This window comes from Poeciliopsis prolifica, unplaced genomic scaffold (genome assembly GCF_027474105.1).
Source record: "Poeciliopsis prolifica strain line A6 unplaced genomic scaffold, Auburn_PproV2 SCAFFOLD011, whole genome shotgun sequence".
Classification (NCBI taxonomy): Eukaryota; Metazoa; Chordata; class Actinopteri; order Cyprinodontiformes; family Poeciliidae; genus Poeciliopsis; species Poeciliopsis prolifica.
Genome location: NW_026562386.1, coordinates 10,909,020 through 10,932,936, shown reverse-complemented (window position 1 = coordinate 10,932,936; position 23,917 = coordinate 10,909,020). Strand labels below are relative to the sequence as shown.

Sequence of the window (23,917 nt, the reverse complement as noted above, 5' to 3'; positions counted from 1 at the left end):
TCACTTTGGTTCCTTGTGATGCCTTCCTTATTTATGCAGTCCATGACAGTCAGCTTTAGGTCAAACTAATGAGTAGCAGCTGAAAAACACAAAAATAAAGAGTGAGAAAGGCATCGGTTAGAAAGATCATAAACATTTGAAAAGTTAAGAAAGAAACTGAAATATTAAGTAGTGTCCTGGTTATAGGTCTGAGAACAAACACAAAGCATCCAGTTCCTCATGTTCACTCGACATTAAATTAATAAGGACATTCTAATGAATATTCATTAATATGTATCTTAATGTTAGCTGAAATATACAATTACATTTATGTATCAAGCTGCAGCATAGTGTAACATTTATGATGATGCACTCATGTTAAAATGAGCAATCAATATTTAAAATAAAGAGCTGTTTATCAGAAAACCTAAAGATAAAACTCAGGGAGGATCAGGGTTGATTTAACACACTAGAGACAGAAAAATAGAGCAAAAGGTGATTTGTATTGTAGTTGGAAAAATTATTTACAATTTACACAGGATAAACTTCCATCCATCAAATAACTGGTTCAATCTTCCATTAACCACAAAGTTTTCCAATTAAGTTGATGATTAAATGCATTCAAAATTGCCTGTAAGCTGATAAAGTTTGCGCACAAATAGTGATAATCCAGTTCAGTTTAACCAGTCAATCAATCGATTTGCCTGGAATGGTTTCCAAGCGGCCACGCATTCACGCAAATCACGAATTAAACGCACGTGTAAGTCGATATTTGATTATTAGTGTGACGTTACGAGAAAACCGACCATATAAAAGGAAAATTGGCGCTCTATCGCCATCTGGTGACGGGGAACACGAACTACAGCGTCCTTCAGTCGGCGCTGTCTTGCGAGGGTAGAGACAGCTGAGGACACTTGATTCAACATGGCAACCAAGTGGGGAATCTGCAGCGCAGGGAAGCTCAGTGATGACTTCACCGTGGCTCTGAAAACTCGCTCTGCAGAAGAGCATCAGGTGGGTTTGTTGAACTACAGTGAAAATCACACACTATCTTTCGGTGCAAAGCATTATGTCGGGACTTTTCTGCAGTTGTTCTAAGTTCTGCAAAAAAAAAAAAAAAAAAAAAAAAGAAGAAGAAACTGCTTCCGAGACAAACAGACAGGCTTCAAATTTGAATGCAGGAGATGTCAGAGTTGTGAGTTGCAAATTCCAGGGCGTCGACAACATTTATTTAGACGCTCTTACTCTTTCACAGCAAAGTATGCAATATGGGAGCATCTGCCAGGGGTCTCAAACTCAAGTCCTCGGGGGCCGCAGTCCTGCAGTTTTTAGATGTGCCACAGGTACAAAACGCTGGACTGAATTGGCTTAATTACCTCCTCCCTATGTAGATAAGAGCTCCGGTTCGTGCTAACGACCTAATTATTGTGTTCAGGTGTGGTGAAGCAGAGCCACATCTAAAAGTTGCAGGACTGCGGCCCTCGAGGACTGGAGTTTTAGACCCCGGGACGTTCCTCCTTTATATATATATATATATATATATATATATATATATATATATATATATATTATATAGAGAGAGAGATCCTCTTTAAATCGAAGTCTTCCTTAAGACTTTCATCTTGTGAAAGAAAGTTGTTTAAGGATTTTTTTTTTTAAGAGGACACTAAAAGAAATGTGCAGTGCATCCACTGCATAGTTATGGCCCATGTTTTATATAAAATGGCTAAACATTTATTGTTGTGGCATAATAAATTGTGACAGAGGTCAAGTAGGCTGTTGCAATGTGCTGTGAAAGTAACAAAAGAACATTTTGTTATGAAATATTGTCTGTCATGTCCAAATGTCATATTTCAATTAAACTTAATACTCTTACCATGTGTAGAAATCCTCAGGAAGGTGGTTGTAGTGTAACTGACTGTATCTGCAGGTTGTGGCTGTTGCATCTTGTAGATTGCAGGATGCTCAGGGATTTGCCACGATACACAACATCCCTAAGGCTTATGGCAGCTATGAGGAGCTGGCCAGAGACCCAGACGTAGGTCAGTGTCCATCTGCCAGAGATTTTTCAGTTTATTTATTTTAAAACTTAATGCCTTCTGCTCTATATTTTCTGTTATCCAGGTTAAATTTTCTTTTAATATTTCATACTGTTATTTCTGAAAGAAATTGAAGCATGTCAGTCAGAGTTGTTTGACCTGTGTGCAGATGTTGTGTATGTTGGAGTCATCCGCCCGTACCATCTGCAGGCCTGTAAACTTTTCACAAATGCTAAAAAGAATGTTCTGTGTGAGACACCACTGGCCATGGACCTCAAAGAAGTGAGAGAGATTGTGGTGTCTGCCAGAAGGAATAATGTCTTCTTCGTGGAGGTAAGTATGTCGCAAACCAGGAAGAAAAAAATGAATTCCTCTGTATACAGTTTACCATTACATGCTTGAAGATCTTCAAATGTTAAACGGTTTGAAACATGTTTTCTCTCCAGGCTGTGTGGACCCGATTTACCCAGGCCACTATAGACATAAGAAGGCTTTTGGACAAGCAGTACATAGGGGAGGTGAAGATGGTTCGTGCGGACTATGGTGTGCCGCTGTTGCACGTGCAAAGATCAGTTAAGAAGGGCCTCGGTGGAGCATTGCTGGATCTTGGTATCTACTGCCTTCAACTCATAAATGTGGTGTACAACGGAGAGAAGCCGGAGAGTATCCAAGCCAGTGGAGTCTGCCAGGAAACGGGTAAGGAGTTAACAAGATGAGGCATTCATGTAACCTCAAAGGCTGTGCCAAATGAGTGACATTATGTGAGATACTATTTTACATTGAAGTAAATTAAGATTTATATAATTGTGTGCAGATTCCTCCGGAGATCAATATTGAAGAGAAAAGCTGCTTTTTATTTTGTGTTGAGACTCGCTGAACTTCTCAAGTATTGAAATCAGAAAATGTTTACTTAATTGTCTCTGATTTGATTAGTCAAATTCTTTCATGTTTTCCCCACGTTTATTAAATGTTTCAAAAGTAAGCGACTAACTGCCTTTTTCAATAAGTTTTTTTTATAGGAAAAGTCAGATTGGTGCATCTTCAGTTTTCACACAAACCTTGAGAGATTATACATTTTTTAAAGCTTTATTTCTGTAATTAATTTGCATATCTTTTCCAACATTTTTCTGCTCAGAGTGTTGAAATGCCAGAAAACTTAATGTAAAAACATCCTTCTTTTAAAGTGAAGAAAATGTAAATTAACAATTGTTTATCATATGTAAAATAAATGGGTACATTAGGGCAATGCTTTATTTTCAGCTTTTCCAGCTGCATTTTGAGATTTAGCCTCTTTTCTCTATGTGTTGTTATATATCCTCATAGGAGTGGATGAGACTGTGACTGTCATTTTGAAGTATTCTAGAAACAGAATGGCGATAGTCAGCTGCTCTGCTGTGGTCAAGCTGCCCAATGATGCCACTATTATTGGGACAAAAGGCACAATCCAGGTAGGTTATCAAGGATGGCATGGCAACAATTCAAAAAGACCATTGTGTATGTTTAGTAGTGCAAGTCTTTTATGTAGAAGAAATTAGAAGTGTTGTCAAACACTATTTTGACATTAATCGGATTGCACATGCTCCAGGTCCTTTCACCTATATGGTGCCCCACATCACTGGTTGTTGTTAGGAAGGATCCCCAGAATCAAGACACTGAAACCACCTTCCGTCTCAAATTCGCCAACTGCCCTGAGAAGCATTATGAAGCAGATGAGGTCCGCTGCTGTCTGATCGGGGGTAATACGAAGCAGCATTTTACACTCTGGAGGTCCGGTAACATTAGCTGCATCGTATAGCTGAGTCATTAAAAAAAAAACACTTAAGGCCTAGTCATTAAATATGGGATGTTTGGGGTTCAGTGCAGCAGGAGGGTGTATGGAGGGTGGGGGAGAAGGAAAAATCAGAAGTATTGACAAAAGTTTGTGTGAACATGACTAAAAAGGTGAACAATTAACATCTTGTAAAACTGCATAAGCACTTCCCATCACTGAACTTGTGTGGAGCATTTGTGTTTGCAGCAGCTGACTAATCAGAATGTTTCTCTTTGCAGGGCTGAAGGAGAGTCCAATCATACCTCTTGCTTATACTCTGCGGCTGGCTGAAATGGAGGATGAGATCCGCCGGCAGGTGGGAATGGTGTACAACCAGAACTTAAGGTAAAAGTTTGACTTATTCATGCTATGATTATATGTAACCGGTTTACAATGGAGACTAACTTCTGTTCCTGATCATTTTGGAGCACCAGGGCTACCAAGTGGGGAATCTGCAGCGCAGGCAAGAGCAGTCACGACTTTACTGTGGCTCTGAAAACTCTTCCTGCAGAAGACCATTCGGTGAGTGTGCCTGCCAATGTGTGACTTGGATTAAATGTGCCTCCATATGTGGTGGAGTAACATTCTTCCATGTACTTAACAGCCTCCTATTACTTTTCTTTTTTTGGTAAGAGTTTTTATGAATTAAGCATGCATGATGTTGAGCCTTGACTAAATGGAGAAGACAACATCAATGATTTTGGAAATTGTTTCCATTTTGATTACCTGCCAAACCTTCTACTGTATACCACGGTAGAAACCATGTAGTTTCTGAAAAAAGTCTGGGAGTTACAAAGAACTGGAAATGAACAATTAAATTGAACAATCTGAGTCATGCATTTTACCAAGTAGGCAAACGTTACCCGCCCCTCCTCCCCAACTACAAAAATTTGTCTATATGAATGATGCCCCCTGCTGACAAGTGAAACTGCCAAAAAGATGTAAGGCCTAAAAACACATTACTTGTGCAAGATTTTTAATCAAGTGGAATGGCTGGCTTCATTTAAAAAAAAAAAAAAAAACTTTAATGTATTTAGAATTATTTTATGTCATCTGTGACTTTACAGGTTGTGGCTGTTGCAGCTCGTAAATTGGAGGACGCTGAGCAATTTGCTGTAAAACACAACATCCCTAGGTCTTATGGCAGCTATGAACAGCTGGCCAGAGATCCAGACATAGGTCAGTGTCAATCTGCCAGAGGTTGTTCAGTTAAGTTTTAGTTTTGAACTTTACAATACCTCCTGTTTTATGGTACAGGTTTCCTTATATTTAGTTCTTATTTTCTTTTAATATTTCATACTGTTATTTCTGAAAGAAATTGAAGCATGTCAGTCAGAGTTGTTTGACCTGTGTGCAGATGTTGTGTATGTTGGAGTCATCCACCCGTACCATCTGCAGGCCTGTAAACTTTTCATAAATGCTAAAAAGAATGTTCTGTGTGAGAAGCCACTGGCCATGAATGTCAAGGAAGTGAAAGAGATTCTGGACTCTGCCAAAAAGAATGATGTCTTCCTCATGGAGGTAAGTATGTCGCAAACCAGGAAGAAAGTAATGAATTCCTCTGTATACGGTTTACCATTACATGCTTGAAAACCATCAAAAGTTAAACGATTTAAAACACGTTTTCTCTGCAGGCTGTGTGGACACGGTTTTTCCCGGTCTCTGTGGAGATCAGAAGGCTGCTGGCTCAGCAGTACATAGGGGAGGTGAAGATGGTCCGTGCAGACTTTGGTGTGCCACTGTTGCACGTGCCAAGAGCAGTTCAGAAGGACCTCGGTGGAGGAGCATTACTAGATCTTGGTATCTACTGCCTTCAATTCATAAATATGGTGTACAAAGGAGAGAAGCCGGAGAGTATCCAAGCCAGCGGGTTCTGCCTGGAGACGGGTAAGGAGTTAGCAGGATAAGGCATTCATGTAACCTCAGAGGCTGTGCCAACTGAGTGACATGATGCGAGATACAACTTTACATTAAAGTGAGTTAAGATTTATGTAATTGTGTGCAGATTCCTCATGGATGAATATTTAAAAGAAAAGCTGCTTTTATTACATTTTGTGTGGAGACTCTGATCAACTTGTCAAGAATTGAAATCAGAAAATGTTTACCTAATTGTCTGATTTGATTAGTCAAATTCTAAAATGTTTCGGCCCTGTAGGAACTAAACTCCCATTTTCCATAGGAGTTTTTTTTTTCTGGCTTTGTAACAGAAAATAATTCCCTACTGTAGTTGCAAAGAAAATGTAAATTAACCATCACACATTAAAATAAGTACATCAGGTCAGACTTAGAAAATGGATCATTTCATACCATAGAAGGCTGATTATAAAAGAAATGTCATCCAATTAGAATGTTTCCCAAAGCCATTTTCTCCTCCTGATAAACCTTGTTGAAACTAAATTAGCTTACAACTCTTAATTTTCAGCTTTTACAGCTGCATTTTGAGTTTTGACATCTTTTCTCTATGCTGTGTTGTATATCATAGGAGTGGATGAGACTGTGATTGCCATTCTAAAGTATTCTAAAAACAGAATAGCAACAATCAGCTGCTCTGCTGGGTACCAGCTGCTTAATGATGCACTTATTGGTGGGACAAAGGGCACAATCCAGGTAGGTTATCAAGGATGGCATGGCAACAATTCAGAAAGACCATTGTGTATGTCAGTGCAAGTGTTTTATGTAGAAGAAATTGAAGCATCATCAAACACTGTTTTGACATTAATCTATGCATATGCTTGTGGAAAAAACAAAATCTAATCTGTAGTAACAGATCAGGCTTGAGACTCTGGCAAATGGCAAAGAGCAAAATCTTTATTTCAGTCGTTTGCAAACAGAGAACACACAGTAACCACAGCACAACAGCTGTACCTACAATGAGTTCTGACTTGGAGCTGCAAGCTCTCACAATATATAGGACTCTATATACAATGTGGTCACTCCCTGGCCCAGAGCCAATTCCAGTCGAACAGGTTAATGCACAGTCACTCTTAACAGGGTATAGAGAGAGTGCATTCCATCCTTAGGGTAAGTTAATTGTTCAGATGATAAACATCTTTGTTCAAAAATAGGTGCATTTCCAAAAATCAGATTTACTAATGGAACAATTTTGCATAACAAGAACATTATCAGACTTTGTAGCCTTTGCTTGTGACATCTAATGCAGGAATTTGTTGAGCCTTAGGGTTTATTCCATCTCACTACAATTACCTAACCTGTTTATTGTTATCTGTTAAACACTGGTGCCTTATTTTAGTCACTGATAACCTATTGGAACTTTTCCAAGGAGAGGTCAAAAGGAAACCTATCTGATTCTTCAAAGACTCCTTGACCTACACGGTTTAACAGACTAAACAATACTAGTGTTGAATGACTAAAGAATTAAAATAAAATTCTTAAAAGAAATGATACAATTTTTACTTCACATGCTCCAGGTCCTTTCACCTATGTGGTGCCCCACGTCACTGGTTGTTAATGGGAAGGAGACCCAGTATCCAGTACCTGAACCCTACTTGCCTCTCAACTTTACCAACAGCACAGGGATGTGTTACGAAGCAGAGGAGGTCCGCCAATGTCTGCTCAAGGGTAATGAGACAACATTTTGCACTCTGTGTAGATCTGGTAACATTAGCTGCAGAACCTCCAAGATTCCAGAACCCCCTGCTCTCCAGGACCATCACAGAAGTTGATGCTGTGATTGAAGCTAGCGTTTCTGTTTAATGAAAAACAAAACTGAAGAATAATTTGTGGATTTTGGATGGCTTCTGTCAAAACAGTTTCAGAATTTCAAGCAGAGAAGATTCAGCTGAGCTGAGTCACTGTTCATTATAGTGGTGGCTATACAAATGCCCTGTCACGTACATAATTTATAATGAAAGTGCTAAATATTTTGCAATGGTTTGGAAGATCTACCTGTCAATTATTGATCTACATTTTTAAAAAATTAAATGTAGCACGTTTCTCCACTTGTAAAACAATGTTGTCTAAATACAAAGTGTTCCAAAATATACTCAATAAGGAATACTCCTTATTGAGTATTCCTACTCTATGAGGGATATTGAGTAGCTAACAATTGTTGCAACCAAAACAGTATTTGAGGTGTTTGTGACCCAAGCTGTCCACAAATGGCTAAAATCCATAAATTCCTGGGTTCCCTCCAAAAGCTACTATAACTGCCTATTGGAATAGTTCAAACACCAAATATACCTGCACTAAAATGCACCATGGAAACCTACTTGGTATTTGTACTGAAGCTAATGTCTACAACCTTGTATTGCTGGGGGCGAACCACTGACAAAAATCAATGAGTTTCCTGGATTAACTGCTTTGTAAGAATCAAGTAGCTCTGCTAATATGTAATGATAAACAGTAGAGAAAAACCGAAATAACATTTCTCATCTCAGTTTTTTTTAAGGAAGTTGATGAATCTAAATTTTTATTCTGAAACATTTTTGACACTGCTATTAGACACATGTTGATGGAGAACAGCGATTAACTTTTTTTTTTTTTTTTCTTTAAAACTAGTGTAAAGGATACACTAATACCTGAGTTGTAAGAAGACACTGAGATTTTTTTTGGATTTACCCACATAAATGTTTTTTGTTAATTATTGGGTGTTGTACATATCCAATAAATAACAATGAGTTCAGGTCTTTGTGTGAAGTCATGTACTTCGTTGCAAACATCATATAGCTGAGGCATTAAAAAAATGCATTTCAGGAATGGTCATGAAATATGGAATGCTTGGTTTAATGTGGCAGGAGGGTGTATGTGAAAAATGGAAAGTATTGAGAAAAGCTTGAACAAGAACATAACTAAAAAGCTTAACAATTAGCATCTTGTAAAACTGCATAAGCTCTTATCTCTGAACTTCTGTAGAGAATTTGTCTGTAGCAGCTGACTCATCAGTATGTTTCTCTTTGCAGGACTGAAAGAGAGTCCAGTCATGTCCCATGCTGACTCTCTGCTGCTGGCTGAAATGGAGGATGAGATTCGCCGGCAGGTGGGAGTGGTATACAGCCAGGACAGCCAGCAAAAGTTTGAGTCAGTTCTGCTGTGATTAAATACAACCAGTTTACAATGGAGATGAACTTACTCAATTTACTTCAAGAATAGTTAATGTGGTTAAGCATTTATTTTTGTAGGAAAACACTGTTTGACCTCCAACTTTGAGTAACTTAAGAAAAACAAACAAAAAACACCCAAGATGACCTCTCTCAACCACATGAGAAGGATTAGGAAACTGTTCTTATATTTACATGTTGCACACCAGCTTTGTACACAGATGTATTGAAACTGTCAACAATGAAATGTATTAACATTGACAATCTGAAATAAATGTATTAGCAAATTTCTGAAAAAAATGGCAAGTGTTTTTCTTTAACCCATTTGTAAAGTAAGTTTATTCAACTATATATGTGGTAGGTGTGTATGTCCTTGAATGTGTTGGTTTGTCTAAAAGCAGACTATAGAGACTTGGTTTTTGGTTTAGTTTTATAAATTATATCAAGTTTCTGAAATGCAATTTTCTTAAAATTGGTAATTATGAGACAATATTCATAAACCAACCTGGTCTTAAGTTAAAAGAATAGTGCTTGCAGAACATGACGATGAGTCAACGTCACTTGGCTTTGCAGAGTTATTTCATTAAACCATCGAGTATTTTTTATCTTGTGTAACTCTTAAAGGCCTAAACTCAAGTCTTAAATGAGTGCTTTGGCGCCCCATGTGGCAGAAAACGGGAAACGTTCACGACAATCATTTTGGGGACAACATGGCTACAAGGTGGGGGATCTGCAGCGCGGGCAAGATAAGCCATGATTTTACTGTGGCTCTGAAAACTCTTCCTGTAGAAGACCATCAGGTTAGTGTGTCTGCTGCAACGGAGACATAAATCCGTGTGATTTAGATGGAACACGCCTCGATCTAGTACTTGGAAGAACGTCGCCGTTCTTCCAAGTACTTAACTCCCTCCTACTATTTGTAGATATATATATTTTTAAAGTGGTCTTGCATGTTTTGAGTTGTGTTTAAATGAAGCAGACGATCGTCAGTGATTTATGTAAAACACTTGCATTTTAAGCTTCCAAACTTAACCGTATTCCACAGAATACTAGACTCAGTTGCTTCTGGAAACTGAGTCTAGGAGTTGAAAACTGGAAATGAACAATTAACTTGAACAGTCTGTCATGCATTTTTACCAGTCGGGCAAAAGTTACTTTTTTCCCCCCCCAACTACAAAACAAAGTGAGTTTATATGAAGATGCCCTCTTCTGGATGACAAGTGAGTGCCAAAAAGATGTAAGGCCTAAAAACAGATTGGAGGATTTTTAATCCAATGGAATGACTCTTGATAAAAAATAATTTACCTCTAAAGTATTTAGAATTATTGTATATCTGTGACTTTACAGGTTGTGGCTGTTGCAGCTCGTAAATTGGAGGATGCTCAAGCATTTTCCATAAAACACAACATCTCTAAGGCTTATGGCAGCTATGAGGAGATGGCCAGAGATCCAGACATTGGTCAGTGTCAATCTGCCAGAACTTTTTCAGTTTATTTTTAATTTTGTCTCCTGCTTTATATTAAATGTTTTCTTACATCCAATTTGTATTTTCTCTTAATATTTCATACTGTTATTTCTGAAAGAAATTGAAGCATGTCAGTCAGAGTTGTTTGACCTGTGTGCAGATGTTGTGTATGTTGGAGTCATCCACCCGTACCATCTGCAGGCCTGTAAACTTTTCACAAATGCTAAAAAGAATGTTCTGTGTGAGAAACCACTGGCCATGAACGTCAAGGAAGTGAAAGAGATTCTGGACTCTGCCAAAAAGAATGATGTCTTCCTCATGGAGGTAAGCATGTCGCAAAGAAGAAAGAAAAAAAAATGAATTCCTTTACTATTTACTATTGCACACTTGAAAACCATCAAAAGTTAAACGATTTAAAACATGTTTTTCTCTGCAGGCTGTGTGGACACGGTTTTTCCCGGTCTCTGTAGAGATCAGAAGGCTGCTGGCTCAGCAGTACATAGGGGAGGTGAAGATGGTCCGTGCAAACTTTGGTGTGCCACTGTTGCACGTGCCAAGAGCAGTTCAGAAGGACCTCGGTGGAGGAGCATTACTAGATCTTGGTATCTACTGCCTTCAATTCATAAATATGGTGTACAAAGGAGAGAAGCCGGAGAGTATCCAAGCCAGCGGGGCCTTACTGGAGACGGGTAAGGAGTTAGCAGGATAAGGCATTCATGTAACCTCAGAGGCTGTGCCAACTGAGTGACATTATGTGAGATACAACTTTACATTCAATTGAGTTAAGATTTATGTAATTGTATGCAGATTCCTCCTGGGATGAATATTGAAGAGGAAAACTGATTTGATTAGTCAAATTCTAAAAACATATTTCCCCCATGTTTTAAATGTTTCCAAAAGTAAGTAAAACAAACTACTATTTCCGGTAGTAGTTTGGTTTTTAATAGGAAAAGTCAGATTGATGTATTTTGAGTTTTCACACAAACCTTGAGCTGTCTATAAATTTCTTGAAAATGTAAACTAACCATCAGACATTATAATTAATAAGTACTTCAGGTCAGACTAAGAAAATTTATAATTTCATTTACAAGTCTGATATAAAAGAAATGTGATCCAATTAGAAAGTTCCCAAAGCTATTTCTCCTCTTGATGGACCTGTAAAAACTGTAAATTAGCTTACAACTCTTTATTCTCAGCTTTTACAGCTGCATTTTGAGTTTTAGCATCTTGTCTCTTCACTGCGTTGTACATTTTTATGCTTGTAGGAGTGGATGAGACTGTGACTGCCATTCTAAAGTATTCTGAAAAAAGAATGGCAACAATCAGCTGCTCTTCTGGGTGTCTTCTGGACAATGATGCATTTATTGGTGGTACAAAGGGCACAATCCAGGTAGGTTATCAAGGATGGCATGGCAACAATTCAAAATGACCATTGTGAATGTTTTATGTAAAAGAAATGAGAAGTGTCATGAAACACTGTTTTGACATTAATCCGATGCATATGCTCCAGGTCCTTTCACATATGTGGTGCCCCACATCACTGGTTGTTAATGGGAAGGAGACCCATTATCCGGTACCTGAACCCTACTTGCCTCTCAACTTTACCAACAGCACAGGGATGCGTTACGAAGCAGAGGAGGTCCGCCAATGTCTGCTCAAGGGTAATGAGACATCAACATTTTGCACTTTGTAGGTCTGGTATCATTAGCTGCATGGCTAAAATTCAAGTAATTCCTGATTCATCTAAATTCTTATCGTGAAACATTTTTCATGATAAATGATAAGCAATTTGATACATTCTCACTCTCCATGAGCATGTTTCTGTCATAGCAGAAATATGCGATGGCAACATGTTTGTCTTCATGTTTGTAATGAAGACAAATATTTTCTTTTTTTTATTATTGGAAATACTAGTATAAAGGTTACACTAATCCCTGAGTTGTAAGAACACCTCAGGGATTTTGTTACAAACATTGTATAGTTGAGGCATTAAAAAAAAAAAAAAAACACCTCAGGACTAGCCTTTAAATATGGAATGATTGGGGGTCAATGCAGTGGTAGGGTGTATGTGAAAAATAGGAAGTATTGACAAAAGGTCAATACTTTAGTTATGTTCTTTTGAACATAACTAAAGAGGTGAACAATTAACGTCTTGTAAAACTGCATGGGCTCTTCCCATCTCTGATCTTCTGTGGAGAATTTGTCTGTAGCAGCTGACTCATCAGTATGTTTCTCTTTGCAGGACTGAAGGAGAGTCCAGTCATGTCCCATGCTGACTCTCTGCTGCTGGCTGAAATGGAGGATGAGATTCGCCGGCAGGTGGGAGTGGTATACAGCCAGGACAGCCAGCAAAAGTTTGAGTCAGTTCTGCTGTGATTAAATACAACCAGTTTACAATGGAGATGAACTTACTCAATTTACTTCAAGAATAGTTAATGTGGTTAAGCATTTATTTTTGTAGGAAAACACTGTTTGACCTCCAACTTTGAGTAACTTAAGAAAAACAAACAAAACACCCAAGATGACCTCTCTCAACCACATGAGAAGGATTAGGAAACTGTTCTTATATTTACATGTTGCACACCAGCTTTGTACACAGATGTACTGAAACTGTCAACAATGAAATGTATTAACATTGACAATCTGAAATAAATGTATTAGCAAATTTCTGAAAAAAATGGCAAGTGTTTTTCTTTAACCCATTTGTAAAGTAAGTTTATTCAACTATATATGTGGTAGGTGTGTATGTCCTTGAATGTGTTGGTTTGTCTAAAAGCAGACTATAGAGACTTGGTTTTTGGTTTAGTTTTATAAATTATATCAAGTTTCTGAAATGCAATTTTCTTAAAATTGGTAATTATGAGACAATATTCATAAACCAACCTGGTCTTAAGTTAAAAGAATAGTGCTTGCAGAACATGACGATGAGTCAACGTCACTTGGCTTTGCAGAGTTATTTCATTAAACCATCGAGTATTTTTTATCTTGTGTAACTCTTAAAGGCCTAAACTCAAGTCTTAAATGAGTGCTTTGGCGCCCCATGTGGCAGAAAACGGGAAACGTTCACGACAATCATTTTGGGACAACATGGCTACAAGGTGGGGGATCTGCAGCGCGGGCAAGATAAGCCATGATTTTACTGTGGCTCTGAAAACTCTTCCTGTAGAAGACCATCAGGTTAGTGTGTCTGCTGCAACGGAGACATAAATCCGTGTGATTTAGATGGAACACGCCTCGATCTAGTACTTGGAAGAACGTCGCCGTTCTTCCAAGTACTTAACTCCCTCCTCCTACTTTTTGTAAGATATATATTTTTTAAAGTGGTCTTGCATGTTTTGAGTTGTGTTTAAATGAAGCAGACGATCGTCAGTGATTTTTGTAAAACACTTGCATTTTAAGCTTCCAAACTTAACCGTATTCCACAGAATACTAGACTCAGTTGCTTCTGGAAACTGAGTCTAGGAGTTGAAAACTGGAAATGAACAATTAACTTGAACAGTCTGTCATGCATTTTTACCAGTCGGGCAAAAGTTACTTTTTTTCCCCCCCAACTACAAAACAAAGTGAGTTTATATGAAGATGCCCTCTTCTGGATGACAAGTGAGTGCCAAAAAGATGTAAGGCCTAAAAACAGATTGGAGGATTTTTAATCCAATGGAATGACTCTTGATAAAAAATAATTTACCTCTAAAGTATTTAGAATTATTGTATATCTGTGACTTTACAGGTTGTGGCTGTTGCAGCTCGTAAATTGGAGGATGCTCAAGCATTTTCCATAAAACACAACATCTCTAAGGCTTATGGCAGCTATGAGGAGATGGCCAGAGATCCAGACATTGGTCAGTGTCAATCTGCCAGAACTTTTTCAGTTTATTTTTAATTTTGTCTCCTGCTTTATATTAAATGTTTTCTTACATCCAATTTGTATTTTCTCTTAATATTTCATACTGTTATTTCTGAAAGAAATTGAAGCATGTCAGTCAGAGTTGTTTGACCTGTGTGCAGATGTTGTGTATGTTGGAGTCATCCACCCGTACCATCTGCAGGCCTGTAAACTTTTCACAAATGCTAAAAAGAATGTTCTGTGTGAGAAGCCACTGGCCATGAACGTCAAGGAAGTGAAAGAGATTCTGGACTCTGCCAAAAAGAATGACGTCTTCCTCATGGAGGTAAGCATGTCGCAAAGAAGAAAGAAAAAAAAAATGAATTCCTTTACTATTTACTATTGCACACTTGAAAACCATCAAAAGTTAAACGATTTAAAACATGTTTTCTCTGCAGGCTGTGTGGACACGGTTTTTCCCGGTCTCTGTAGAGATCAGAAGGCTGCTGGCTCAGCAGTACATAGGGGAGGTGAAGATGGTCCGTGCAAACTTTGGTGTGCCACTGTTGCACGTGCCAAGAGCAGTTCAGAAGGACCTCGGTGGAGGAGCATTACTAGATCTTGGTATCTACTGCCTTCAATTCATAAATATGGTGTACAAAGGAGAGAAGCCGGAGAGTATCCAAGCCAGCGGGGCCTTACTGGAGACGGGTAAGGAGTTAGCAGGATAAGGCATTCATGTAACCTCAGATGCTGTGCCAACTGAGTGACATTATGTGAGATACAACTTTACATTCAATTGAGTTAAGATTTATGTAATTGTATGCAGATTCCTCCTGGGATGAATATTGAAGAGGAAAACTGATTTGATTAGTCAAATTCTAAAACATATTTCCCCCATGTTTATTAAATGTTTCAAAAGTAAGAACCAAACTACTATTTCCGGTAGTAGTTTGGTTTTTAATAGAAAAGTCAGATTGATGTATTTTGAGTTTTCACACAAACCTTGAGCTGTCTATAAATTTCTTGAAAATGTAAACTAACCATCAGACATTATAATTAATAAGTACTTCAGGTCAGACTAAGAAAATTTATAATTTCATTTACAAGTCTGATATAAAAGAAATGTGATCCAATTAGAAAGTTCCCAAAGCTATTTTCTCCTCTTGATGGACCCTGTAAAAACTGTAAATTAGCTTACAACTCTTTATTTTCAGCTTTTACAGCTGCATTTTGAGTTTTAGCATCTTGTCTCTTCACTGCGTTGTACATTTTTATGCTTGTAGGAGTGGATGAGACTGTGACTGCCATTCTAAAGTATTCTGAAAAAAGAATGGCAACAATCAGCTGCTCTTCTGGGTGTCTTCTGGACAATGATGCATTTATTGGTGGTACAAAGGGCACAATCCAGGTAGGTTATCAAGGATGGCATGGCAACAATTCAAAATGACCATTGTGAATGTTTTATGTAAAAGAAATGAGAAGTGTCATGAAACACTGTTTTGACATTAATCCGATGCATATGCTCCAGGTCCTTTCACATATGTGGTGCCCCACATCACTGGTTGTTAATGGGAAGGAGACCCATTATCCGGTACCTGAACCCTACTTGCCTCTCAACTTTACCAACAGCACAGGGATGCGTTACGAAGCAGAGGAGGTCCGCCAATGTCTGCTCAAGGGTAATGAGACATCAACATTTTGCACTTTGTAGGTCTGGTATCATTAGCTGCATGGCTAAAATTCAAGTAATTCCTGATTCATCTAAATTCTTATCGTGAAACATTTTTCATGATAAATGATAAGCAATTTGATACATTCTCACTCTCCATGAGCATGTTTCTGTCATAGCAGAAATATGCGATGGCAACATGTTTTGTCTTCATGTTTGTAATGAAGACAAATATTTTCTTTTTTTTATTATTGGAAATAGTAGTATAAAGGTTACTAATCCCTGAGTTGTAAGAACACCTCAGGGATTTTGTTACAAACATCGTATAGTTGAGGCATTAAAAAAAAAAAAAAAAACACCTCAGGACTAGTCATTAAATATGGAATGATTGGGGGTCAATGCAGTGGTAGGGTGTATGTGAAAAATAGGAAGTATTGACAAAAGGTCAATACTTTAGTTATGTTCTTTTGAACATAACTAAAGAGGTGAACAATTAACGTCTTGTAAAACTGCATGGGCTCTTCCCATCTCTGATCTTCTGTGGAGAATTTGTCTGTAGCAGCTGACTCATCAGTATGTTTCTCTTTGCAGGACTGAAGGAGAGTCCAGTCATGTCCCATGCTGACTCTCTGCTGCTGGCTGAAATGGAGGATGAGATTCGCCGGCAGGTGGGAGTGGTGTACAGCCAGGACAGCCAGTAAAAGTTTGACTCATTTCTGCTGTGATTAAATACAACCAGTTTACAATGGAGACTAGTTAATTCAAGAATAGTTCACGTGATTAAAAAATGTTTAGAATTTTGTCAGAAAACAACACTGCTTGACCTCCAACTTTGATGAATTTCTTATAAATTTTTGAAATGTAAACCACTCAAGACGACCTCTCAACCACATGAGAGAGGTTATGAAGCTGTTATCTTATGTCATCTCACATGTTACACACCAGCTTTGTGTACAGATGTATTGAAACTCACTGAGCACAGTCAACAATGAAATGTAAAATCTTTGACAATATGTGAAATAAATGCTATAGCCAATTTCTAGAAAATGTCAAATCTGATTTTCTTCAGTTCAGCTCCTTGAATATATTACAATTTTTAATTTGCGTAAAAGTGGACAATAGAGACTTCGTTTTTGCTTTTGTTTTATAAGAATTGCAGCAAGATATCATTTCTGAAAAATTGCAATTTTCTTTAAATTGGTAATTACCTGACTATATATAAATAAGCCAACTTGGTCTAAAGTTTAAAAAAAATGTCATTGCACAGGTGGTTGCAGAACATGATAATGAGTCTTTACATCACCAGGCTTTGCAGAGTTACTTTATTAAACCGTGTTGAAATAATATTTTAAATTAGCACAATACTGCACAGGATAGTTTTGATACATATGAAATATACCATAGAAAGTTAAAGTACACTCTACGTTCACATAAATTTAGATAAAGATCCAAACTAAAACAACTGCTGAATCTCTGAACTTATATAAATTCTTAGGGAGGATTCTACAGAAAAGACAGGCCTAGAATCTCTTTTGACAGGGAGTCTGTCTGCCAGGCAATTAACAAATTCCTTAGCATGGTTCAAAAGTTCACTAGGATCTTAAAACTTTTTATAAATAATTTTATCTATATTAGAATTAAATATATTTCTTTAAGCATGTTTTGAATTAGTTACTTTTTAGATCCAACTTATAGTTAGTATTAAGCAATACAGTTTGTGCGAGTTTGTTTAAAAAACACCAACTGGTTTCTTGTTGAATCATTTTGAGGCAGAGATAACCCTGCAGATCAGATGCAAATCAGATCGCCTAAAGGAGCCTGGTAAGAGAAGAGCTGGGTGTTTCAGTGGGTCTCAGAGGTAATAAAATTAACATTTAAGACAGCCCACACAAAGGAAAAAACACACCTCCTAATGCATATATTTAAATGAGTATACACATTCTATAAAATGGTTTGTTTTACAGCAGAAGTCCGAATCTCTGTGCTGAGTGAGAGTTATTCCTCTTTTTAATTCTTAACAACCGTAAGAGGTTTTTTGATCTGGCGCGTATTCGTCTGGCCACAAATCAAATATCTTGAATGAGTCCTTTCTCGCCCCCGTGTGGCAGAAATCGGTAGACGTTGCTGATAATCATTTTGGAACAACATGGCAACCAGGTGGGGAATCTGCAGCGCGGGCAAGATCAGTCATGACTTTACAGTGGCTCTGAAAACTCTTCCTGCAGAAGACCATCAGGTTAGTGTATCTGCTGCAAAGGAGACTTAAATCCGTATGATTTAGATGAAACACGCTTCCGTATGTGTCGGTGACGTTCTTCCAAGTACTTAACTTCCTCCTAGTACTTTTTGTTAGATATATTTTTTAAAGATTAGTCTCGCATGTTGTTGAGCCGTGTCTAAATGAAGCAGACGATCGTCAGTGATTTTGTAAAACGTTTGCATTTTAATTTACTCCCAAGCTTCCAAACTTCCTACCGTATTCCACAGAATAGGACGCATGTAGTTGCTTCTGGACACTGAGTCTCGGAGTTAAGAAGAACTGGAAATGAACAATTAAATTGAACAGTCTCAGTCATGCATTTTTACCAGTCAGGCAAATGTCACTTTTTTTCCCCCAACTACAAAACAAAGTGAGTTTATATGAATGATGCCCTCTGCTGGATGACAAGTGAGGGTGCCAAAAAGATGTAAGGCCTTAAAACAGATTCCACGATTTTTAATCAAATGGAATGGCTGTCTTAATAAAAAATAACAATTTACCTCTAAAGTAATTAGAACTAATGTATGTCATCTGTGACTTTACAGGTTGTGGCTGTTGCAGCTCGTAAATTGGAGGATGCTCAGGAATTTGCCATAAAACACAACATCTCTAAGGCTTACGGCAGCTACGAGGAGCTGGCCAGAGATCCAGATGTAGGTCAGTGTTCATCTGTCAGAGGTTATGTTTAGTCGATGTACATAAAGTAAATGTTATGAAAAATTGAGTACTCTATCTTTTATCATTTTGTCTGGCTTTCATTTTCTAATATTTGCATAGGTGTGGTGTATATTGGGAACATCCACCCATACCATCTGAAGGCCTGTCTGCTCTTCATGAATGCAAAGAAGAATGTTCTGTGTGAGAAACCGCTGGCCATGAACACGAAGGAGGTGAAAGAGATTCTGAACTCTGCCAAAAGGAACAAAGTCTTCCTCATGGAGGTAAACTACCAGTTGACCAGAACATAGACCAGTATGTACTTTGGTTACCAGGCAGGTACAAAAGTACTATCTTGTCATTCCATCATTCGTGCACCAGATTATTATTCTTTTTGGATGGAGCTTTTGCTGTTTTTTTAGTCATACATTTAAACCTTAAAATAATCAGTAAAAAAGAATTGCTCTAAAAGTTCAAAAACGACATTAGATGTTCCAAAATTGATGACGTATATTTCTAATTCCAGCTGTTTAGCACTCATTCATCTCCACCTGCTGTTCCTTGTCTCCAGGCCGTCTGGACACGTTTCTTCCCAGTTTCTTCAGAAATTCGAAAGCTGCTGGCTCAGGGGGAACTAGGAAATGTGAAGATGATCCGGTCAGAGTTTGGCATTCCCGTGTTACACACACCAAGATTTGTAGAGAAAGAGTTGGGTGGAGGAGCTCTGTTGAGTCTCGGCATGTACTGCCTGCAGTTTGTGTGTATGGTGTACAACGGAGAGAGGCCAGAGAGCATTCAGGCTACCGGGGTCTGCCTGGACACAGGTACCCAGAGGAATAAGTTTTATTTAAAAATTGCACCTTTATGATTTTCATAGCCTTTATGTGCTCACAATTACAGGGGTTGATGAGACTGTAATTGTCACTCTGAAGTTCTCTGAGAAGAGAATGGCAGTGTTTACTTACTCTTCAAGTATGAAGCTTCCCAATGACGCCATTATTGTTGGAACTAAGGGCACAATTCAGGTAAATTATCCAGATCGGGTTAGGTTTAGTCCACAATTAAATGCAATGTGTGGTAAATGGGAGATTTTATGGTATTTTGTGGATTGTCTTTTTCTTTTATATTTTTGAGATCCCTTCCTGGATGTGGTGCCCCACATCTTTAATTGTGAATGGAAAGGAGACCCAGTACCCCTTACCAGAACCCTGTTTGCCTCTAAACTTCCTCAACAGCACAGGAATGCGTTATGAAGCAGAAGAGGTCCGACAGTGTTTGCTCAAAGGTAAGTAGAAAAATTAGCATATCTACACCAAAAATCTCTCTGCATAAAACAATATTGCAGACTTCTTAGTCCAGGCAGCTGGTGACTAAGAAGTAATGCAAAGAATCATTGGTTGACACCTGAAGCACAATATGACTCTGCCTTCATTTGTCCCTGCAGGGCTGAAGGAGAGTCCAGTCATGTCTCACTCTGACTCTCTACTGCTGATTGAACTGGAGGATGAGATCCGTCGGCAGGTGGGCGTGGTGTACAGCCAAGACTCCCAGTAAATGTTTTACACTCGGTATCCACACTTTGACTGAAGAATACGTTATAACTGGAAAGGACTTGATTACTGTGATCCAGCTGCACTTTGTACTCACACTACAACAATGCTCCTAATTTTTTGATGACCTCACAAGTTCTGTGTTAAATAAGAAATACCTCACTAATAGCTGTCTGCTAATTCCACCTTATATTGGGTCAGGATTTTGTGAACTTTGCTGGATGTATAAGAATCAACACTATCTGTAAAAGGCACTGAAACAATCAAAACCTCAATGAATGTTCCATGACTGTAAACTGAAGTACTTCTGATCATGTCTAAATGAAGACTTCTAATAAAAGTTTCTATAATGTGACAGTGTAAAATGTTTCATTTGGGACTGATTAAGATTCTCACTGTATAATCTTGAAAGAAAATATGGTTTTAACAAAATTGCACAAATTCATTCAACGGAAACATATATTTATACTGCTGCTTATTTAATATATTGCATTGATTATGATTATAGCATTTATGTTGAATTTAATATTGATTTAATTAAGAAATACACTGGAGTATTTTTTTTTGAAGATCTAGTTCTATAATTGAGTTACTCGTTTCACAGATTTATAAACTTTTATTGTGGTGAGGTGTTAAGTCCAGATTGCCTTCTGCCTATCTTAAGATTTGATATCTCATATTCCACTTGGCCTGGGTCCACAGGTTCTATATGGGTGTAGATCTGACTCATTTGTGGGCCAACAAGGTTTGAATACTTTTGACAGTATGGGCAGGTCACAGTGCTGCTGGAAAAGGACATCAGAATCTCCATAACATTCATCAGGTGAAGGAAGCATGAATTCCTCATTCCCTGAAAGGTAACTATGTTGATTTTATAGTTGCCAAAAGACAATCAGAAATTAAAAACTTTATCCTGGGCCTCAAGCAACACACATTCTGTACTTCACTTTTCATCCAGGCCACAATTTCCAAATACATTGCAAAATTGGCTTTTATTATGAAAGGATGTCCAGTCCTTTTATATTCCTACACACTTCTGAATCAAATTCATTAGTATTAGCGCCTCATGCGTAGTTTTTTAATAATCTAAAGCCTTAAGCAGATGATTACAAAATAAAATCTTAAATGAGTGCTTTGTCGCCACCCTGTGGCAGAGAACGGTGAAAGTTTGTTTCTGACAGTCAACTTTTGAGCAACATGGCAACCAGGTGGGGAATATGCAGCGCTGGGAAGATCAGTCACGACTTTGCTGTTGCTTTAAAAACTCTTCCTGCTGAAGACCATCGGGTCAGTATGTTTCCTGAACTAGACGCTCAAATTCAACACGTAATTTAAATGCAACACGCCTCTTTGGCGTGGGTTCTTTTTATGCGTTTTTAACGGCCTATTATCTGTTTGCTGGATATATTTCGAAAAACATCAAGTAAACATGGTGTTGAACATGTGAACCGTGTCTAGAAGCAGCACGCGCGGTCAATGAGCTTGTGATACATTTACATTTTGACTAAACTGTCAAGTTACCAAACTATTACCGTAAACCACAGAATAGGAAGGAAGTAGTTTTTGATGCAGTCTGGGAATTACGAATTTTAGTTTTAAAAATCAGTGATACAGTTAGTCATATAGTCAGTAACAATTAAGGTTCATCATGTAACATGTTTTTCTTTAGAAAAAGATGAAACTGCCAAGAGTCAGAACAGATTTGTGCAGAATTTCTATAATAAAAGTAATGACTCATAAAAAATGTTGAAAATTATTGTAGTTATTTTCTCACTGTATTTACAGGTTGTGGCTATTGCAGCTCGTAAGTTGGAGGATGCTCAAGAGTTTGCCAGGAAACACCACATCTCTAAGGCTTACGGCAGCTACGAGGAGCTGGCCAGAGATCCAAATGTAGGTCAGTTTGTCAGAGATTGCTGTTTGCTGCTGTACATAATGCACTTCAAAGTGAATGTTATGACAAACTGAATTGTCAAAACTCTAGAATTCTATGGTGTATGGTGGCTTTCATCGTCAAATGTTTGCACAGATGTGGTGTATGTTGGGAACATCCACCCATACCATCTGAAGGCCTGTCTGCTCTTCATGAATGCCAAGAAAAATGTTCTGTGTGAGAAACCGTTGGCCATGAACAGTAAAGAAGTGAAAGAGATTCTGGACTCTACCAAAAGGAATCAAGTCTTCTTTATGGAGGTAAACTAGCAGCAGTTAGGTTGAATAAGCATTAGCCAATCTTTTCAGATCAAGATCAGAATCTATCAAATTCCCTTAATCAGAAATCTCTCCCACACTTTAGAAAAAGCCTGCTTTGTGCTTTTCTTTTACAAAAAAGAAAGGATTTTTGTGTCCTTTCTTGTATATATGCAGCTAAACCTGAAAATAACATCATGAAACAACCTAAAACCTCAAAACATGAGATGATACACAAAAATGCCTAAAATATTTATGATACCAGTTGGTCCAGTTCTGTTTCTGTCTGTTTGTCTCCAGGCCGTGTGGAGCCGTTTCTTCCCAGTTTCTGTGGAGGTTAGAAAGATGCTGGCTCAGGGGGAGATAGGAGACGTGAAAATGGTTCGGTCGGAGTTTGGAGTACCAGTTTTGCACAACCGAAGAGTAGTAGAGAAGGAGTTGGGTGGAGGAGCGTTATTGAACATTGGCATGTACTGCCTGCAGTTTGTGTGTATGGTGTACAATGGAGAGAGGCCAGAGAGCATCCAGGCTACCGGGGTCTGCCTGGACACAGGTAGGAGCTAACCAGAGCATTGGGTCCATTTTTATGCAAATTATTTTATCTAGTCATCTTTCAATTACAGGGGTGGATGAAACTGTGATTGTAACTCTGAAGTTTTCAGAGAAGAGAATGGCTGTGTTTACTTACTCTTGCAGTATACAGCTTCCTAATGATGCCATTATTGTTGGAACCAAGGGCACCATCCAGGTAATTTAAAAGGCAGTTTAAACAGATAAATGCAATGCGGCTGGAACATTTTTGTAACGCTCATTTATTTTCAACGTTTGAGATCCCTGCCAGGATGTGGTGCCCCACATCACTAATAGTGAATGGGAAGGAGACCCAGTATCCTTTGCCTGAACCCAGTTTCCCTCTGAACTTCCACAACAGCACAGGGATGCGTTATGAAGCTGAGGAAGTCCGACAGTGTTTGATCAAAGGTAACGAGATATTTTGTATGTTTTAGTTTGTTTCTATATCAATGTTTCTGAAAGTAAAAAAACACTGATTTGCAGTTAATTACTCAGGCAATTGATGGCAGGAGAAATTAAAATCTTGGTTGACATCAGAAAATGTGCTTATGCTTCCATTTCTCCCCATAGGGCTGAAGGAGAGTCCAGTCATGTCGCACTCTGACTCTCTTCTGCTGGCAGAACTGGAGGATGAAATCCGTCGGCAGGTGGGCGTGGTGTACAGCCAAGATTGCCAGTAAATGTTCTGCGGTCACTGTAAAATTAAATAATTACTCAAAACTGATTATTAAGGAGATCCAGCAGGACTTTGTGTTCCAACTCTGCTGCTACTGTGTTGTTTTGACAGGCCTGACAGAGGTCATGCCAAAAGATCAGTAAAAGTTCTGAATCCAAACTTTGTA

At 38.3% G+C, this 23,917-nt stretch overlaps 5 protein-coding genes across 10 annotated transcripts; all 5 read left to right on the top strand.

Annotated features, from left to right (window-relative positions):
* Positions 1 to 838: 838 nt before the first annotated feature.
* Positions 839 to 9,150, top strand: LOC129364010 (uncharacterized). Of its 2 annotated transcripts, none has more exons than XM_055036373.1 (14): positions 839 to 993; positions 1,910 to 2,021; positions 2,188 to 2,351; positions 2,465 to 2,714; positions 3,342 to 3,466; positions 3,604 to 3,754; positions 4,068 to 4,173; positions 4,263 to 4,350; positions 4,896 to 5,007; positions 5,186 to 5,349; positions 5,463 to 5,715; positions 6,311 to 6,435; positions 7,257 to 7,407; positions 8,748 to 9,150. In XM_055036373.1, exons 1-14 carry the CDS (start codon positions 904 to 906, stop codon positions 8,879 to 8,881), a joined length of 2,025 nt encoding a protein of 674 aa, XP_054892348.1. In that variant the 5' UTR covers positions 839 to 903; the 3' UTR covers positions 8,882 to 9,150. The 2 variants fall into 2 exon arrangements, with proteins under 2 accessions (XP_054892348.1, XP_054892347.1); XM_055036372.1 differs by having other exon boundaries at positions 4,257 to 4,350.
* Positions 9,151 to 9,595: 445 nt separating this feature from the next.
* On the top strand, positions 9,596 to 13,022 carry LOC129364009 (trans-1,2-dihydrobenzene-1,2-diol dehydrogenase-like). 3 transcript variants are annotated; one of them, XM_055036368.1, is made up of 7 exons: positions 9,596 to 9,685; positions 10,233 to 10,344; positions 10,511 to 10,674; positions 10,787 to 11,039; positions 11,616 to 11,740; positions 11,861 to 12,011; positions 12,593 to 13,022. In XM_055036368.1, the coding sequence occupies exons 1-7, from the start codon at positions 9,596 to 9,598 to the stop codon at positions 12,724 to 12,726; spliced, it is 1,029 nt and encodes a 342-aa protein (XP_054892343.1). In that variant the 3' UTR covers positions 12,727 to 13,022. The 3 variants fall into 3 exon arrangements, with proteins under 3 accessions (XP_054892343.1, XP_054892344.1, XP_054892345.1); XM_055036369.1 differs by lacking the exon at positions 9,596 to 9,685 and adding an exon at positions 9,931 to 10,122; XM_055036370.1 differs by lacking the exon at positions 9,596 to 9,685 and adding an exon at positions 9,934 to 10,105.
* A 390-nt stretch (positions 13,023 to 13,412) lies between these two features.
* LOC129364007 (trans-1,2-dihydrobenzene-1,2-diol dehydrogenase-like) lies at positions 13,413 to 16,886 on the top strand. 3 transcript variants are annotated; one of them, XM_055036365.1, is made up of 7 exons: positions 13,413 to 13,527; positions 14,078 to 14,189; positions 14,356 to 14,519; positions 14,632 to 14,884; positions 15,460 to 15,584; positions 15,705 to 15,855; positions 16,437 to 16,886. In XM_055036365.1, the coding sequence occupies exons 1-7, from the start codon at positions 13,438 to 13,440 to the stop codon at positions 16,544 to 16,546; spliced, it is 1,005 nt and encodes a 334-aa protein (XP_054892340.1). In that variant the 5' UTR covers positions 13,413 to 13,437; the 3' UTR covers positions 16,547 to 16,886. The 3 variants fall into 3 exon arrangements, with proteins under 3 accessions (XP_054892340.1, XP_054892341.1, XP_054892342.1); XM_055036366.1 differs by lacking the exon at positions 13,413 to 13,527 and adding an exon at positions 13,707 to 13,967; XM_055036367.1 differs by lacking the exon at positions 13,413 to 13,527 and adding an exon at positions 13,710 to 13,950.
* A 946-nt stretch (positions 16,887 to 17,832) lies between these two features.
* On the top strand, positions 17,833 to 20,667 carry LOC129364006 (trans-1,2-dihydrobenzene-1,2-diol dehydrogenase-like). The gene is made up of 7 exons (XM_055036364.1): positions 17,833 to 18,081; positions 18,651 to 18,762; positions 18,883 to 19,046; positions 19,334 to 19,586; positions 19,663 to 19,787; positions 19,897 to 20,047; positions 20,207 to 20,667. Exons 1-7 carry the CDS (start codon positions 17,992 to 17,994, stop codon positions 20,314 to 20,316), a joined length of 1,005 nt encoding a protein of 334 aa, XP_054892339.1. The 5' UTR covers positions 17,833 to 17,991; the 3' UTR covers positions 20,317 to 20,667.
* Positions 20,668 to 21,480: 813 nt separating this feature from the next.
* On the top strand, positions 21,481 to 23,910 carry LOC129364005 (trans-1,2-dihydrobenzene-1,2-diol dehydrogenase-like). The gene is made up of 7 exons (XM_055036363.1): positions 21,481 to 21,599; positions 22,098 to 22,209; positions 22,342 to 22,505; positions 22,803 to 23,055; positions 23,126 to 23,250; positions 23,333 to 23,483; positions 23,646 to 23,910. Exons 1-7 carry the CDS (start codon positions 21,510 to 21,512, stop codon positions 23,753 to 23,755), a joined length of 1,005 nt encoding a protein of 334 aa, XP_054892338.1. The 5' UTR covers positions 21,481 to 21,509; the 3' UTR covers positions 23,756 to 23,910.
* Positions 23,911 to 23,917: the final 7 nt, after the last annotated feature.